Raw genomic sequence first — 14,160 nt, 5'->3', positions numbered from 1 at the left:
ATATTCCGTACACAGATGCAGAATGAGCATGATTTCTTCTTCTCATCTTGAGTAGATGATGACTGGTTGTTAGATAAGTGTTGCAAATACTGTCAACATTTCATGAGAAAATGATTTGAAATGCTTTCAAAATATTGATGGATATATTTTACACCTTTTAAGATTATATAGTAAAAATTATTTAATCATTTTAAAATAATTTCATATTTCTAAGTCTAATGTAAGCATGAAAAACTGCATGTTCACAACCAATTTAAACAAAAATGTAAACTTGTCTATTGTGTCTGGATATTCAGTGTCACCCAACAACAATAAAAAATATCCTCTAATATGTCTGATATGTCATTTCTTTTGAGAATCTTAAATTCTGAAAAACATTTATGGTTTTATTTTGTTATTTATATATTTTTTTTATTAAAGAAAGAAAGAAAACTCACAATACTAAAATAAAGCAATAAACATTATGTTAACAACATAAGACCTTAACATAATTGATAAAACAAATGGGAAAGAAACATAATTAATTAAATAAAAAAAGTTCATTGTTACACATGGGAATGTCAATTAATAGTTTGTCACTGTACATAATAAGATGGCATTCTGTACAATTAACAGTATTTGACAATCATGACAATTCTCTGAAAAGTTTTAGCATGCTCTTGAAAATGGCAATGTTAATGTATTTGGTCTTGGAGCAATCTCATTGGCTGCAGGATTAACAGAGGCCAATCAGCTTGTGCCATGCGGTAATGATATGATTGCCTGTTAATTGCATGTAAAGGACAGATCAGCCTGGGCCCAGAGTTTCGTGACTGAACTAGACATTTTACTGTAAAATTACATGAAATGTTAATTAGATCTATTATTTTTTTGCCTTGGGAAAATCCAACCAATGTAAGGGGCATCAGTTTAACATGTCTCTTCTTGCTTCACCCAAATACGAAAAAGAAAATCTGAGCGAAATGTTAAAATAAATTGCACATTGCTTATGTGAGAAAATATTTAATGTATTTTACACACAACGTTTTAATACATAACACTAAAATGTTTTTCGATGGAATCACTGGTGTATCACATTCTGTATTTCTGCTTCCACCAGTTTGGACAAAGCAGCAGACTTGGGTTATCTACTGTCTGTAGATGTTCCTTAAAACTTGACCTCAGAATTTAGTCTGCAACTTTCACTTATAAACATGAAAACAGTATGCTGGCTTACATCCTTATTACCCAATAAATGTGAATGACTGTATGTGAAAGTGGCTGTTCTTAGAAACAGTAGTGCTTGGATTGGAGAATGAGGAAGTTGAAGTAGAGTTGAAGACCGGACATCAAGACGCAAGAAACATGAAGACGGTGGCTTTTCTCTATTTTTGTTTCTTTATAAGGTCTTTGGCATGGAAGCAACGTTGCCATGATTACTGAATGTTGTTTTTACACTCACGCATAAATTGGACAAACCAATTTAAAGGGGTCACCGGATGCCAATTTTCAACAAGTTGGTATGATTCTTATTCCTCAATGGTTGTGTAAAACAACACCCTTTTTCCTCCTCAAAAAACAGCTCTGTTCACAGCGACCCGTTTCGGTGCATGTCTCTTTAAATGATAATGAGCAACTGCTCACCCCACCCCTCTCTTCCGTGGGGCGTGTCGACACAAGACATGTAAAGTGCTGCCTTGGTGGACAGTATACAAATGGCTGAGGCCGGAAATATGCTAATACGGGACAGTCTGCCAGCGGATGAATATGACATCATATTGCTCAGAAAATCCAAACGGCTTGATTATTGAGAGTGTTTAGGCTTTTTGAGGATAAAAAAAAGGAGTGAATGGATTTGTTCATTGTATGGAGTATGTAGAGAATTACCGACCTGTCTCTCTCCTACCATTCATTGCGAAAACACTTGAACAAGTTGCTTTCAACCAAGTAACATCCTTCTTGTCTCTGAATAACCAGCTGGATGTCAACCAATCTGGCTTCAAGAAAGGGCATTCAACCGAGACTGCATTACTGTCGGTCACAGAAGCCAAATCTTCAGTTTTCATTCTCCTGGATCTGTCTGCTGCCTTCGACACTGTGAATCATTAGATCCTTCTGTCCACCCTCTCATCACTGGGCATCACAGGTACTCCTCTCCACTGGTTTGAGTCCTTTCTCACAAGTAGGACCTTCAGGGTCGCATGGAGAGGCGAGGTATCCAAAGCACATCAACTGACCACAGGGGTTCCTCAGGGTTCAGTTCTTGGACCGCTCCTCTTCTCCATTTACACCACATCACTGGGACACATCATACAGGCACATGGTTTCTCTTACCATTGCTATTCTGATGACACACAGCTCTTCCTCTCATTTCAACCAGATGATCCCACAGTAGCTGCACGGATCTCAAGTTTTCAGGTGGACATCTCGGCATGGATGAAGGAACATCACCTGCAGCTCAACCTGGCAAAGACTGAGCTTCTCGTCCTCCCTGCCAATCCATCTCTAAAGCACGACTTCACTATCCAGCTAGATTCATCATCAATCACCCCATCAAGGTCGGTCAGAAATCTTGGAGTGACATTTGATGACCAGCTGACCTTTACAGACCACATTTCAAAGACAGCTCGATCATGCAGGTTTGCACTGCACAACATCAGGAAGATCAGGCCTTTCCTAACTGAGCATGCAACACAACTTCTCGTCCAGGCCCTGGTCATCTCTAGGTTTGACTACTGCAATGCTCTTCTGGCTGGACTTCCATCATGTGCAACTAAACCTCTACAAATGATTCAGAATGCTGCAGCTCGTCTTGTCTTCAACGAGCCCAAGAGGGCCCACGTCACTCCTCTGTTCATCTCTCTGCACTGGCTAACACTCACTGCTCACATCAAGTTCAAGGCATTGACGCTTTCTTACAGATCTACCACAGGGTCAGCTCCCTCCTCCTTCACTCGCTCCTACGAGTCTACATCCCTACCAGAAGCCTACGATCGGTCAAAGAGCGACGTCTCGTGGTTCCATCACAGAAAGCCACAAAATTACTTTCCAGAACATTCTCATTCATGGTTCCATGTTGGTGGAATGCTCTCCCGACCCTCATCCGGAATGCAGAATCCCTGACAACATCCAAAAGACAATTATAAACTCATCTCTTCCGTGAGCACTTAACCTCATAAAAAAATTAAATAAATAATTCTCTTTCCTTTTCCTTTAATCCTCCCTTATCGGGCTTATGCTACTCTGAGCAATGCCTGAACTTTGTGTTTTGAGCACTTCTTGTGTTGTTTTTGCCTCTTCACGATGACTCGCTTAATTTAGTCCTAAACTGTAAGTCGCTTTGGACAAAGCGTCTGCTAAATGACTAAATGTAAATGTAAATGTATGGTGGTTGTGTCCACACACTGCAAAGACACATTTATAGGCAAACATCATATAAAAGTGAATTTTGCATCCGATGACCCCTTTAAAACCCCTTTTCATTTCTATAATAAATAAGGGACCTTAACATAATGGCTCTTTATTAATCATTTTTGCTAATCAGAAATACATGAGAGGATGTATTGAACATTCTCATAGTAACAAAAATAATCCTCTTGTCTTGTCCAAGAGTTCAGTTTAATAATGGTTTGTAACAGGTGCACAATTGGTAACTGTCCCAGTAACAGTTTGGAAATTAAAGGACATTTATGAATTTTTATCGGAGAAAAATATTGACATTGATTATGAGACGATCCGGGTGGACTTCCTTATAAAAGTACAGAACAGCAGCCTTCAGGCGGAGCAATACGTCAACTTCACCATACAGGACATCAGCTATCTACTGAAATTTTGAAAATTACTACTCATACTTTCAGTTTATGTCAGAAGCCCACAAATAACTACTGTATAAGACATAATATAAGACAATTTAAGCTTTTTTGAGAGGAAAATGTATGTATATGAGTTACAAATATCACAGACAAAGTTAAAAATAAAGAAGTATTACATTAGGTATAAAACATATTTAATATTTAAAACTGTTTTGTTTAATGCGTTTTAATAAACATTTACCATTCTTCATGAAAAAATTACTTTGTATTGAATATTAGTAAAAACACAAAACACTATGAAAGTTTCAAAGCTTTTTGACACCACAGGTAGGCAGTATACAAAGGTGTACAATACGCTCTAAAAAGTGAGATCTTCACAGGTACAGAGAACATGCTAAACTTACGACACAGCATGTTCGCTTGAGCATACAGCTTCTGACGCTGCCTATCCTTATCATGTGCAATAATATGGACCAAATATGGAATCTCTCTGCACACCCCAAGTGCAGTGCCAGACAGATAGAAGTCAAATCTTCTCTACTTCTGATAATCATGATCTTAGTCTTTTTTGCATTGTATTTTATATCAAAATCAGCACCATACTGTGTGCATATTCTCAGAAGCTGTTGTAGACCAGCACTATATGGGCTAAAAATGACCAAATCATCAGCGTACATAAGGTGATTCATTAGTGAGTCACCAACCCTATACGACCTGTACCGCAAGCATTTAAAATCACAGACAAATCATTCATATACATATTAAAAAGAAAAGGAGACAGAATTCCGCCCTGGCGAACACCATTGGTCACTTGGAAGGGAGCAGATGTTACATTCCCCAATCTAACTCTTATTGTCTGAAGCGAGTACCAGTAAACCAAGATTAATGGCCATGGCATTTTGTAGGTTTTCTGCGGGCAACTGTTAGTCTTTCCTCTGGTTTATAGTGGATATACTGTTTGTTTTTTTCTTTACATTGTACTTGTGACAAAGACCAACATAAACCGCACAAAATATGCTCACAATCACACACTGACACAACAGGCCGAGAATTTTTATGCAAGAAATACATTTTTGTTCTTGATGTACTCGTCACTGTGTGACTCATTTGCCTGATTGCAATTGAGTCTCTGTTAAATACTTATTACAGCAATTCATAGCCAAAATAAGCAAGACAAAGAAAATCATGTCTTACAAAAGATGATAAATTACTGTAACTGAGGCACGGGTGAATGTGAGGTAACTCATACTTTCAGTTTATGTCAGAAGCCCACAAATAACTATAATACATAATATAAGACAATTTAAGCTTTATGTGAGGAAAATGAATGTATATGAGTTACAAATATCACAGACAAAGTTATAATTAGGTATAAAACATATTTAATATTTAAAACTGTTTTGTTTAATGCGTTTTAATAAACATTTACTATTCTTCATGAAAAAATATTGAATTTGTATTGAACTTTGTATTGAATATTAGTTAAAACACAAAACACCATGAAAGTTTCAAAGCTTTTTGGATTATTTTTCAAAGAGGCATGAACTACTGAACCGTTATTGCGTAATACCACATACATTTTTAAGACAATGCAAAACAAGTATAATATATATATATATAGCCTATATATATAACTGTAAATAATTAAATGTTTTTCAGGTAATTTATTTAAAATCTGTGAGATTTAAATTGTTGAAGTTAAATTTGTTGAAATGTTTTTAGATAAAAGAGTACCTATGACCAAAAAAACCTATGATGTTATTCTCAGAATCTATTGCTGCAATTGATGTACAATCAGATTTTAAGAAAAAAATGACTAAGTTATTCACAGAATCTATTGACGCAATTCAGCATTAGCTCATAAACTGCCACTATAAAAGAACTGTAGAAATAACAGATTACAGATCAGAGCTGAAGACAAGTGCACTACAAGATCCAAGAAAGATGAAGACCGCGACCCTCCTGTGTCTCTGTTTCTTAGGTTTCAGGTGAGTCCTTCCATTTTCATGATACCGGGGTATAAATGAATGTATAATGTTGTAATGAAAAGTCTTCAGTGATGATTTGTGCATATCTGAGACACAGTTTGCTTTTAGTTACAGTTTGGCAGCCAGCTCTGTGGAAGATGTGTACGAATATCTGTGGGAGAAGAATAAAGACATCGCCAATAAGACACTCGGGACTGACTTCCTGATACAGATGCAGAACGGCAGCCTTCAGGCGGAGCGATACGTCAACTTCACCATACAGGACATCGGCTATCTACTGAAAGTGACCAAAATGCTGAAGAGTTTGAGTGGAAAAAAAACTCAGCCCACTGAACTCAGAGACTTCATGAAAAGCAGCTACTCAAGCTACAAAATCTATGCAGACTCCATGCTCAAACAATATTTTTTCAAGGTAAGAACAGAAACACAGACTTTAAACTTTCAAGCTAGTTCTGATTCCACTGAAGATGCTTTATATTCTCATTTCTCCAGGGTGAGCCTCCCATCCAGCAGACTCCAGCTATGAGGAAGTATCTGTCGTACTACAGACACCTGCTGGAAAAAGAAGATCCGCTGTACTTTGCTGTGGGTCTCCTGCCCTGCGCTAGACTCTGGCTGTGGTTGGGTAATAATCTCAGCACACCTCCAACCAATGCCTACTACACTTGGAAGGTGGAGAATATGGGCGGCCATCCCGAGAAAGACTACAGAGCTCTGCTGAACAAGTATCTGAACACACGTAAAAAAGTGACCAAGGCTAATGTTATATTCCGTACACAGATGCAGAATGAGCATGATTTCTTCTTCTCATCTTGAGTGGTTGTTAGTAGTTCAACTTTTCATGAAAAAGTATATGCAATTATTTTCCTAATATTGATTGATGTTTTTGATGGCTTCTTTTAAGATTATTTTATGATTTATGATAATAAAATAATTTAATATAATACCAAGTTAAATGTTAAATATTTAAAAACTGTATGTACGCAACCAAATGTTTGAGGAGTTTACAAACAATAATAAAAACAATACAATTAATTTACATTTTGTCTGAATATTTAATGTCTGTTATATTACCCATCTGTACATTAACCTTTAATAATCATGAAGAGCTATTGAATTATGTCTGACAGCTCACACTACTTTTGTTAAATCTAAATTCTGAAAAATATATTCCACACTTTATGGTGTAATATAGTTACTTACAATAGAATATAATATAATATTATAGTGTGATTTTGTAAGCACGTGTTATATTTTATAGCAGATTTTGTAAGCATAGTGTGTAGTTGTACTCAGAATTGTTTTATTTGTGATAATGCAATGAAACATGCCAATTGTGCAAACATAATATTTTTTTGCAAACCAAGTTTGGAGTTTTGTTTTGCCCTGATTTAAAAATAAAAATTCCTCATATTTTGTTGGTTTAATTAAACTTAATTAAGCTTATAAATCATACTAAGTGATGTTTTTGATAATGTAAATAAAGTAAGTTTTATGTGATTTTTAGGTTTAGGGTTAAGGGGATAGATACAGTTTGTAGTATAAAAGTCATTGTGTCTATGTAAAGTTCCCATAATATGTGAAATCCCAACATGTGTGTGTTTGTGTGTGTAAAATAATATATGTTTCAGCTCTTATCTGTAATTCAAACTGTTATTTCTACAGTGAACCGCTTTAATGTGGCAGTTTATTAGCTAATGCAGAATTGTGGCAATTGAGGCTGCCAGAATAACATCATTTTTTTAAATCATAGTTTAACACATTGTTTTGTGTAGATAAAAGTGCTAATTTTGAATCTTGCAAGCTTCTTTATCATCCCCGTCGACTCCCTAATCTATAATGGTTTTATATATTTTAAAAGATATAATAATTATATATATAATAATAATCATAAATAATTGTATTTATTTATTATTTAGTTAAAGTTTCATAGTTTTTCATATATATTTATTTATTTCAAGAGAGGTTTTATTGGTTAATGACTACTGTAAATCAAAAGTCCTCTGAGCATTTGTGACACCATACAAGTGTAGGTGCACTTTACCCCAGTTATATAAACACATACACAGAGTCAAACGCATTGCAGATCAGTTCGCCTCGTCTACACTTTACTGGATTAAAGATGTCCCGGGCCGCAGACAGATTAAAAGTGGTTTTGAATCATCTGGACCGGTCCCACGGCGCTGTCGTATCCTTTTAGAGACGTTTTTCGAGCGAGCGGCGCGATGTACTTGAACGCGTGCGATCGAGGAAGCAGAGGCGCGTCTGCCTCAGACATAGCGGCTGTTCCGGGATCTCACACACAGTACAAGCCGAGGCATTCCGGACAGGCCTACTTTTTATCGATGGAAATACATATTTCTAACAACATTGGATCATGTTTTAATTATAATTACTATTTTGCTATGATAAATAAACCAAATAAAGCACAGCGATTGCTTTACGTTACATTTGTTTTGTGTTATGGTGTTGACATGTTGAATATATATTGTGAACTTTAACCTTATTATTCAGCGAGCATCCTTCACTTCTGCCCTAAATGTGTCCTATCATCATCATCCTCAAGCCTTTCAGTTAGTCAGCTGATCTTTCAATGTATTTTCCTGTGGTTATCATCATGTACAACGCATTTTATAATTGTTTTAGTCTTTAAATATGGCTGAAATTCCATTAAGTAGACTTTAATTTATTTTAATCAATATTAAATTCAGTAATGTGACGTCTATATAGTTGGTTCTTGGTCTGGTTGTAAAGTATGTTCTGGTTTGTCTGCAGATACACTTTTGACACGGATCTCCTGACTCCAGAACAGAGAATCGCCTATGAAAAGGATGGGTTCATACTCATCCGAAACTTGGTATCGGATGAGGATATTGACCAATTCAGGCAAGAAAGACTGATCAACACATTTTTTTTTTAAATGCATTGAACATATTCATTTAGTTTGTAACTATGGTTTTAAAACATAACTAAAGAAATATGTCAGCATTGCTTTTTTATTGAAATATTGCATTGTTTGAACTGCCCCTAAATCTACCATAGACAGTTTGACTATGGACTTTCAGCCACTGATAAACTTATCTAATGAGATGAGAATACAGTGAACAATATATTGACTAAATGTGTCCAATATCTATTTAATGTTTCACAATAATATAAAGTCGTATTTTATTTTAAATTTTGGAGCAAATATTGATAATTATTTATTTTGTAAAAGCAATGCACTATGTATCCACACAAGGTATTTTTTAATACAATTGTGTACACACAATTCACACATCACACAAATTCTAATATTTATGCAACACTGCCATTTTCAATCAATGAGAAATTCTGCTCAGTGGGATTAATAGGTGATTATTAGGCTACATGTATATGTGAGTCGATCATTAACAGAAACTCTGAACCGAAGTTTAAAGAGATCAGTGCTATGCTTTGCACAAAGTCTGTACATAACTGAGTGTGTGTTTCGCAGGAAAGAGTTTGAGCGCATCTGTAAGAGAGAGGTGAAGGTGCCTGGTTTGTTGGTAATGAGAGATGTATCCATTGCTAAATCCGAGTTTGTTGAAGGCGAAAAGGCTGTTACCAAACTTCAGGACTTCCAAGAAGATCCCGAACTTTTCCGCTACTGCACTTTACCCCAGGTAGACGCAAACACAGAGTACTATGCAAAAAATACACTCTCTAAAGCAACAACAAAATCTATTTTGAATTTAATTTGAATGCTTGTTTCTCAGATCCTGAAGTATGTGAAGTGTTTCACCGGACCCAACATCATGGCCATGCACACCATGCTCATCAACAAACCACCTGACACAGGTATATAGATACACTTATCATGATTTAAGTTCGAAGTGTTCCTGAATCAACATCCTTGTTGGTGCGCAGGTGTGTTGGTCTGGTGATCGGATATAGCAGAATGTCTTACGAATTTTTATTCCTTGATTAAAGGGATAGTTCACTTTGAAATTAAATTTTGGTATGTTTTAGCTTACCTCAAGGGCATCCAAGATGTAGGTGTCTTTTTTTCCGCAGTAGTTTCAATTTTGATATTTTTAGGTCAAACCGTTCTTGTCTGTCAGTCATTTAATGCAGGTCTGTGGTCACTGTCTCAAAGAGCATGCACAGAGTCCAAATTAAAACAATTCCCCATCGTCCAAATTAAACAATTCCCCATCGTAAGTACATATTGATGGCCTAAGACACGAAACGAGCGGTTTGTGTGAGAAAACGAACAGTATTTATATCGTTTTTTAACTCTTGTACACAGCCACGTCCAAGTGATCTGAGGGTGCTCGCGCAACCTGGTGTGTGACGTGTGCGCAGACTGGTGCATAGATATATATATATACACTAGAATAGATGCCGCCTTGCCTACAACATTCGTTCCAATGAACTGCCGTAGCCAAGGCGACATCTAGTGTATATATGTCTATGCACCAGTCTGCGCACACGTCACACACCAGGATGCGCGCGCGCCCTCAGATCACTTGGACGTGGCTGTGTACAAGAGTTAAAAAACGATATAAATACTGTTCGTTTTCTCACACAAACCGCTCGTTTCGTGTCTTAGGCCATCAATGTGTACTTACGATGGGGAATTGTTTAATTTGGACGATGGGGAATTGTTTTAATTTGGACTCTGTGCATGCTCTTTGAGACAGTGACCACAGACCTGCATTAAATGACTGACAGACAAGAACGGTTTGACCTAAAAATATCAAAATTGAAACTACGGCGGAAAAAAAGACACCTACATCTTGGATGCCCTTGAGGTAAGCTAAAACATACCAAAATTTAATTTCAAAGTGAACTATCCCTTTAACTGTGCATTTTTATGTATTATTCATATACTCATCAAAATGTTTCCAGTATGCCATGGAAGATACATCCAAAACATGAAATGTGTGATGCAGAGGTTTGCATCTAAATTCCTAAATGTGCACTTGTTTCAAACTTCCTAGGTAAGAAGACCTCTCGCCATCCCATGCACCAGGATCTACACTACTTCCCCTTCCGACCTGCCGATCGCATTGTGTGTTCATGGACCGCCATGGAGAAAGTGCACCGGGAAAACGGCTGCCTGGTCGTCCTGCCCGGCTCACACCATGGCACTCTGCAGGAACACGACTACCCAGAATGGGAGGTGAGAGAGACACAGGAATGAGGATGATTACACAGATGCTCTACATCAGTCAGCCTCAGTTTGCTTCTTTGTTTCCTTCCAGGGTGGAATAAATAAGATGTACCACGGGGTGCGCAACTACAACCCAGACCATCCCAGAGTGCATTTAGAGATGGAGAAAGGAGATACAGTGTTTTTCCATCCTTTGCTGATCCACGGCTCAGGAATGAACCAAACCAAGGGATTTCGAAAGGTAGGAGGTACTTGCATGCATAAAAATGGAGCTTTTACTCTAGTATTTAAGACATTTCCCTCCCTGGTGGTAAAATTAAGACAGAGTTGACAGAGACGTGTAAATGGGGACCAATACCAATTTCTCAACCTCAAAACACATTCAGATGTGGTCAGGGATGCATTAGGCCACATTGCATTTGTAGTATTAACCATTGCATAATCATTTTAATGCAAGATATTGCGTAAAAAAAACGCTGGATGGAAACGGCAAGTGCGCAATTTAGGCATTTTATATCTAATAAGATGACACGTGTAAAAACTACGATGAAAATTCACGTGACTTTGTGATTGGATAACTGGACTTAACAGCAGACCAATTTTATTTCACAGCATCTCAAATGTTGGTTTGATCATTCTGAAATGCCTGAGCCAATGTCTGTCTTCAAAATGATTTGGTTTAATTCCCTCCCAGAACCGTCTCACATGATTGCGTTCCCAAACGCCAGGTAGCCGAGCGCAAGATAACATGGTAACATGTTTATTGCATTTCGTCTACACTCTCTGGGGCGCAAGTATTTTATGAGGTATAAGCCAAAGTGGCTTTTGCAGCAACTTCCATTTTTATTAGATATTTTGCGCCAATTTACCAGAAAGTGACGATTTTGCTCTTTTGAACACATGGGATGGAAACGGTGCTTTATTCACAAATGTTTTATGCAATATTCCAATTTTGCATATAGGTTAAATTCGCAACTACTATCATACATATCTTACTGATGCAACATGTTATTTCAATAAAACAAGAGAGTTTAAAACTCAAATCTACATGACTCTTGAAATTTGGAAAAGTGTTCAATTACATACACAACAGCAACAATGCACTGAAAAAGTAAAGTAAGGGATTACTCTTAATTTTCTGCAATTTAATTACAGTTACTTTAGATGTAATTAAAAACTGTACATACTATAGAACAATTCTATATAAAACAACAGTGAAATTTAACTAATTTAATGTCTAATGTTAAAATGTATGTTAAAATGTAATGTGTAAAATGTTTTTTTTATGTAAGCTTCTCTCTTTAAATACTTTGGTCAGTTCAAGAATAATTAATGCAATTTTATATTATGTATTTGAAAGATTTAAAAGAGCAGTTTCATGTCTATCCTTGTATTGTTCTACTGGTCAGGGTTGATATGGGATTTAGAAAGTGATTAGTAATGCAATACTTTTCATTAGTAGAGAGAGTCATTAGTACAGTAATCTAATTACACTGTTGGAGATGTAATTAGCAGCTATAATTACTTTTTTAAGAAAAACATACCCAACACTATTCATCAACATGCAGTAACAACCAACTTAGTAAGTGCTATATGTAGTCACTAAATCCAAGACTGCTGTGTTCATTTATTTCAGGCCATCTCCTGTCACTATGCCAGCTCTGACTGCTATTACATAGATGTGAAAGGAACTACTCAGGAGAACATCAGCAATGAAGTGAAGGAACTAGCAGCTAAGAAGTATGGAGTTGACGATACAATCTCCTTTCAGGTGTGTTTCCAGCTTCAAGTGCAAAGTTTCTTTCATGCACGTGGCTTATCTTCAACATGCATGCGTTTGCTCTATATGCAGGACACTTGGGCTTTGCGGGGACGTCTGGTCCAAGGAGAAAGAACATCAATGTGACTTATGACTCTTCTGTCTGGCTTAGAGAGAGGACGGCTTCTCAACTGGATTAATTAACAGCACACAGCTGTTTGTTAATTTGACAATTTCCTTAAAATTGATAATTATGGTTACATAATTGATACTTATGGAAAGTACAGCTTTCACCATCAGGTGGCAGTGTAGCGAGTAAATCGTGGATCACACACACTGAATTGCCATCTGTGCCTGGAACGATCAGTCCTGATACCGATCTAACAATAATGAAAGCCAGACATTGTAATATTGGCATCATCGGAAATTGGTGTGGCTTTTCTTCAAGCGATGTAAGAACATTTGGGAATTCATTGTCTTGGATAAATACTTCTTTGTGATAGTGTTTCCTGCAAGTAATTATTAGTGAGGTTGTTGCTTATTAGTAGTACTTTGATGAGAATTCGAGTTCACAGCAGGTACTTGGGAAGGAATAATCGAGCGCAGCACTTAATCTGCCTTCATTTGAAATAGATCCAGCTTTTTGCTGATGGAAATGATGGTTTTGAAAGAACCAGAGGCAAAGTAAATAATTTTACTATTAATTCTAAAATATTAAAGGGATTAATATGTTTTATCAACATTAGATCAGGTCTAAACATACCTATTAAACTTTGACTCTACAGTAATACAAACATGTCCTTGATAATAACAGTTTATAATCGAACATGGAAAATCAAAAAAAAGTTTCTACCATATATTTTTGCTTAATTTAAATAAAATATACTTATATGTGAATGCCAATGTTTAACTACAATAAATGCATTAAAAAAGGTACTGAACTTTACTGTGTATTCATTTTTTTAATGTGCTAAAAGTGACATTTGCACAGGAAACACCATTGAGACTTTCGCCTATGCAGGAGAATATTTTCGAGAAGTTTCTCTGAAACTGGCATGCAGAGAGGAAGCTAGGCCTATAGATAAATGGTAATGCTTGAGCAGATGAACGTTTTCAATTTAAATTCAAATTTTCATCGTTCGCATGCACAAGTGTTTTGTGCGCCGTCAGCGCAATAGCAGTCACCTTTGACTTGAGATCAGGCACTAGTGGTTTTCCAACCTCGATTTAGCAGATGTGAGCAAAATACACAATCTATTTATATATTTACCAGCTAACTGCTGTCCAAATCTTTGATCATGCTGATTAAAAGCAGAATAAGTGGGCATTTTAGGAGCAACCATGAATGCTTGTTTGTTTCTCTCTCTGCATACACACATATAATAAATACCATACGTGCCCAGACTGCAGTCTCCATTAAAATCAAATTGCTTTTAGCAGAAAAGGTAGGTTCACTCAATGAAAGTGGCTATTTAAAAAGGTCCA

At 36.6% G+C, this 14,160-nt stretch overlaps 2 protein-coding genes across 3 annotated transcripts; both read left to right on the top strand.

The window, feature by feature from the left end:
- Positions 1-5,676: 5,676 nt before the first annotated feature.
- LOC307157893 (uncharacterized protein) lies at positions 5,677-7,194 on the top strand. 2 transcript variants are annotated; one of them, XM_079869888.1, is made up of 3 exons: positions 5,677-5,779; positions 5,888-6,191; positions 6,272-7,194. In XM_079869888.1, the coding sequence occupies exons 1-3, from the start codon at positions 5,736-5,738 to the stop codon at positions 6,593-6,595; spliced, it is 672 nt and encodes a 223-aa protein (XP_079726014.1). In that variant the 5' UTR covers positions 5,677-5,735; the 3' UTR covers positions 6,596-7,194. The 2 variants fall into 2 exon arrangements, with proteins under 2 accessions (XP_079726014.1, XP_079726015.1); XM_079869889.1 differs by having other exon boundaries at positions 5,894-6,191; positions 6,272-6,817.
- Positions 7,195-7,806: 612 nt separating this feature from the next.
- phyh (phytanoyl-CoA 2-hydroxylase) lies at positions 7,807-13,620 on the top strand. The gene is made up of 9 exons (XM_079868263.1): positions 7,807-7,967; positions 8,294-8,352; positions 8,555-8,665; positions 9,255-9,423; positions 9,517-9,598; positions 10,744-10,925; positions 11,008-11,157; positions 12,553-12,687; positions 12,769-13,620. The coding sequence occupies exons 1-9, from the start codon at positions 7,902-7,904 to the stop codon at positions 12,820-12,822; spliced, it is 1,008 nt and encodes a 335-aa protein (XP_079724389.1). The 5' UTR covers positions 7,807-7,901; the 3' UTR covers positions 12,823-13,620.
- The last annotated feature ends 540 nt before the right edge of the window (positions 13,621-14,160 follow it).

This window comes from Squalius cephalus (genome assembly GCF_949319135.1).
Source record: "Squalius cephalus genome assembly, chromosome: 4".
Lineage (NCBI taxonomy): Eukaryota > Metazoa > Chordata > Actinopteri > Cypriniformes > Leuciscidae > Squalius > Squalius cephalus.
Note: the sequence above shows the minus strand (reverse complement) of the source record. Positions and strands in the feature narration are given on the sequence as shown.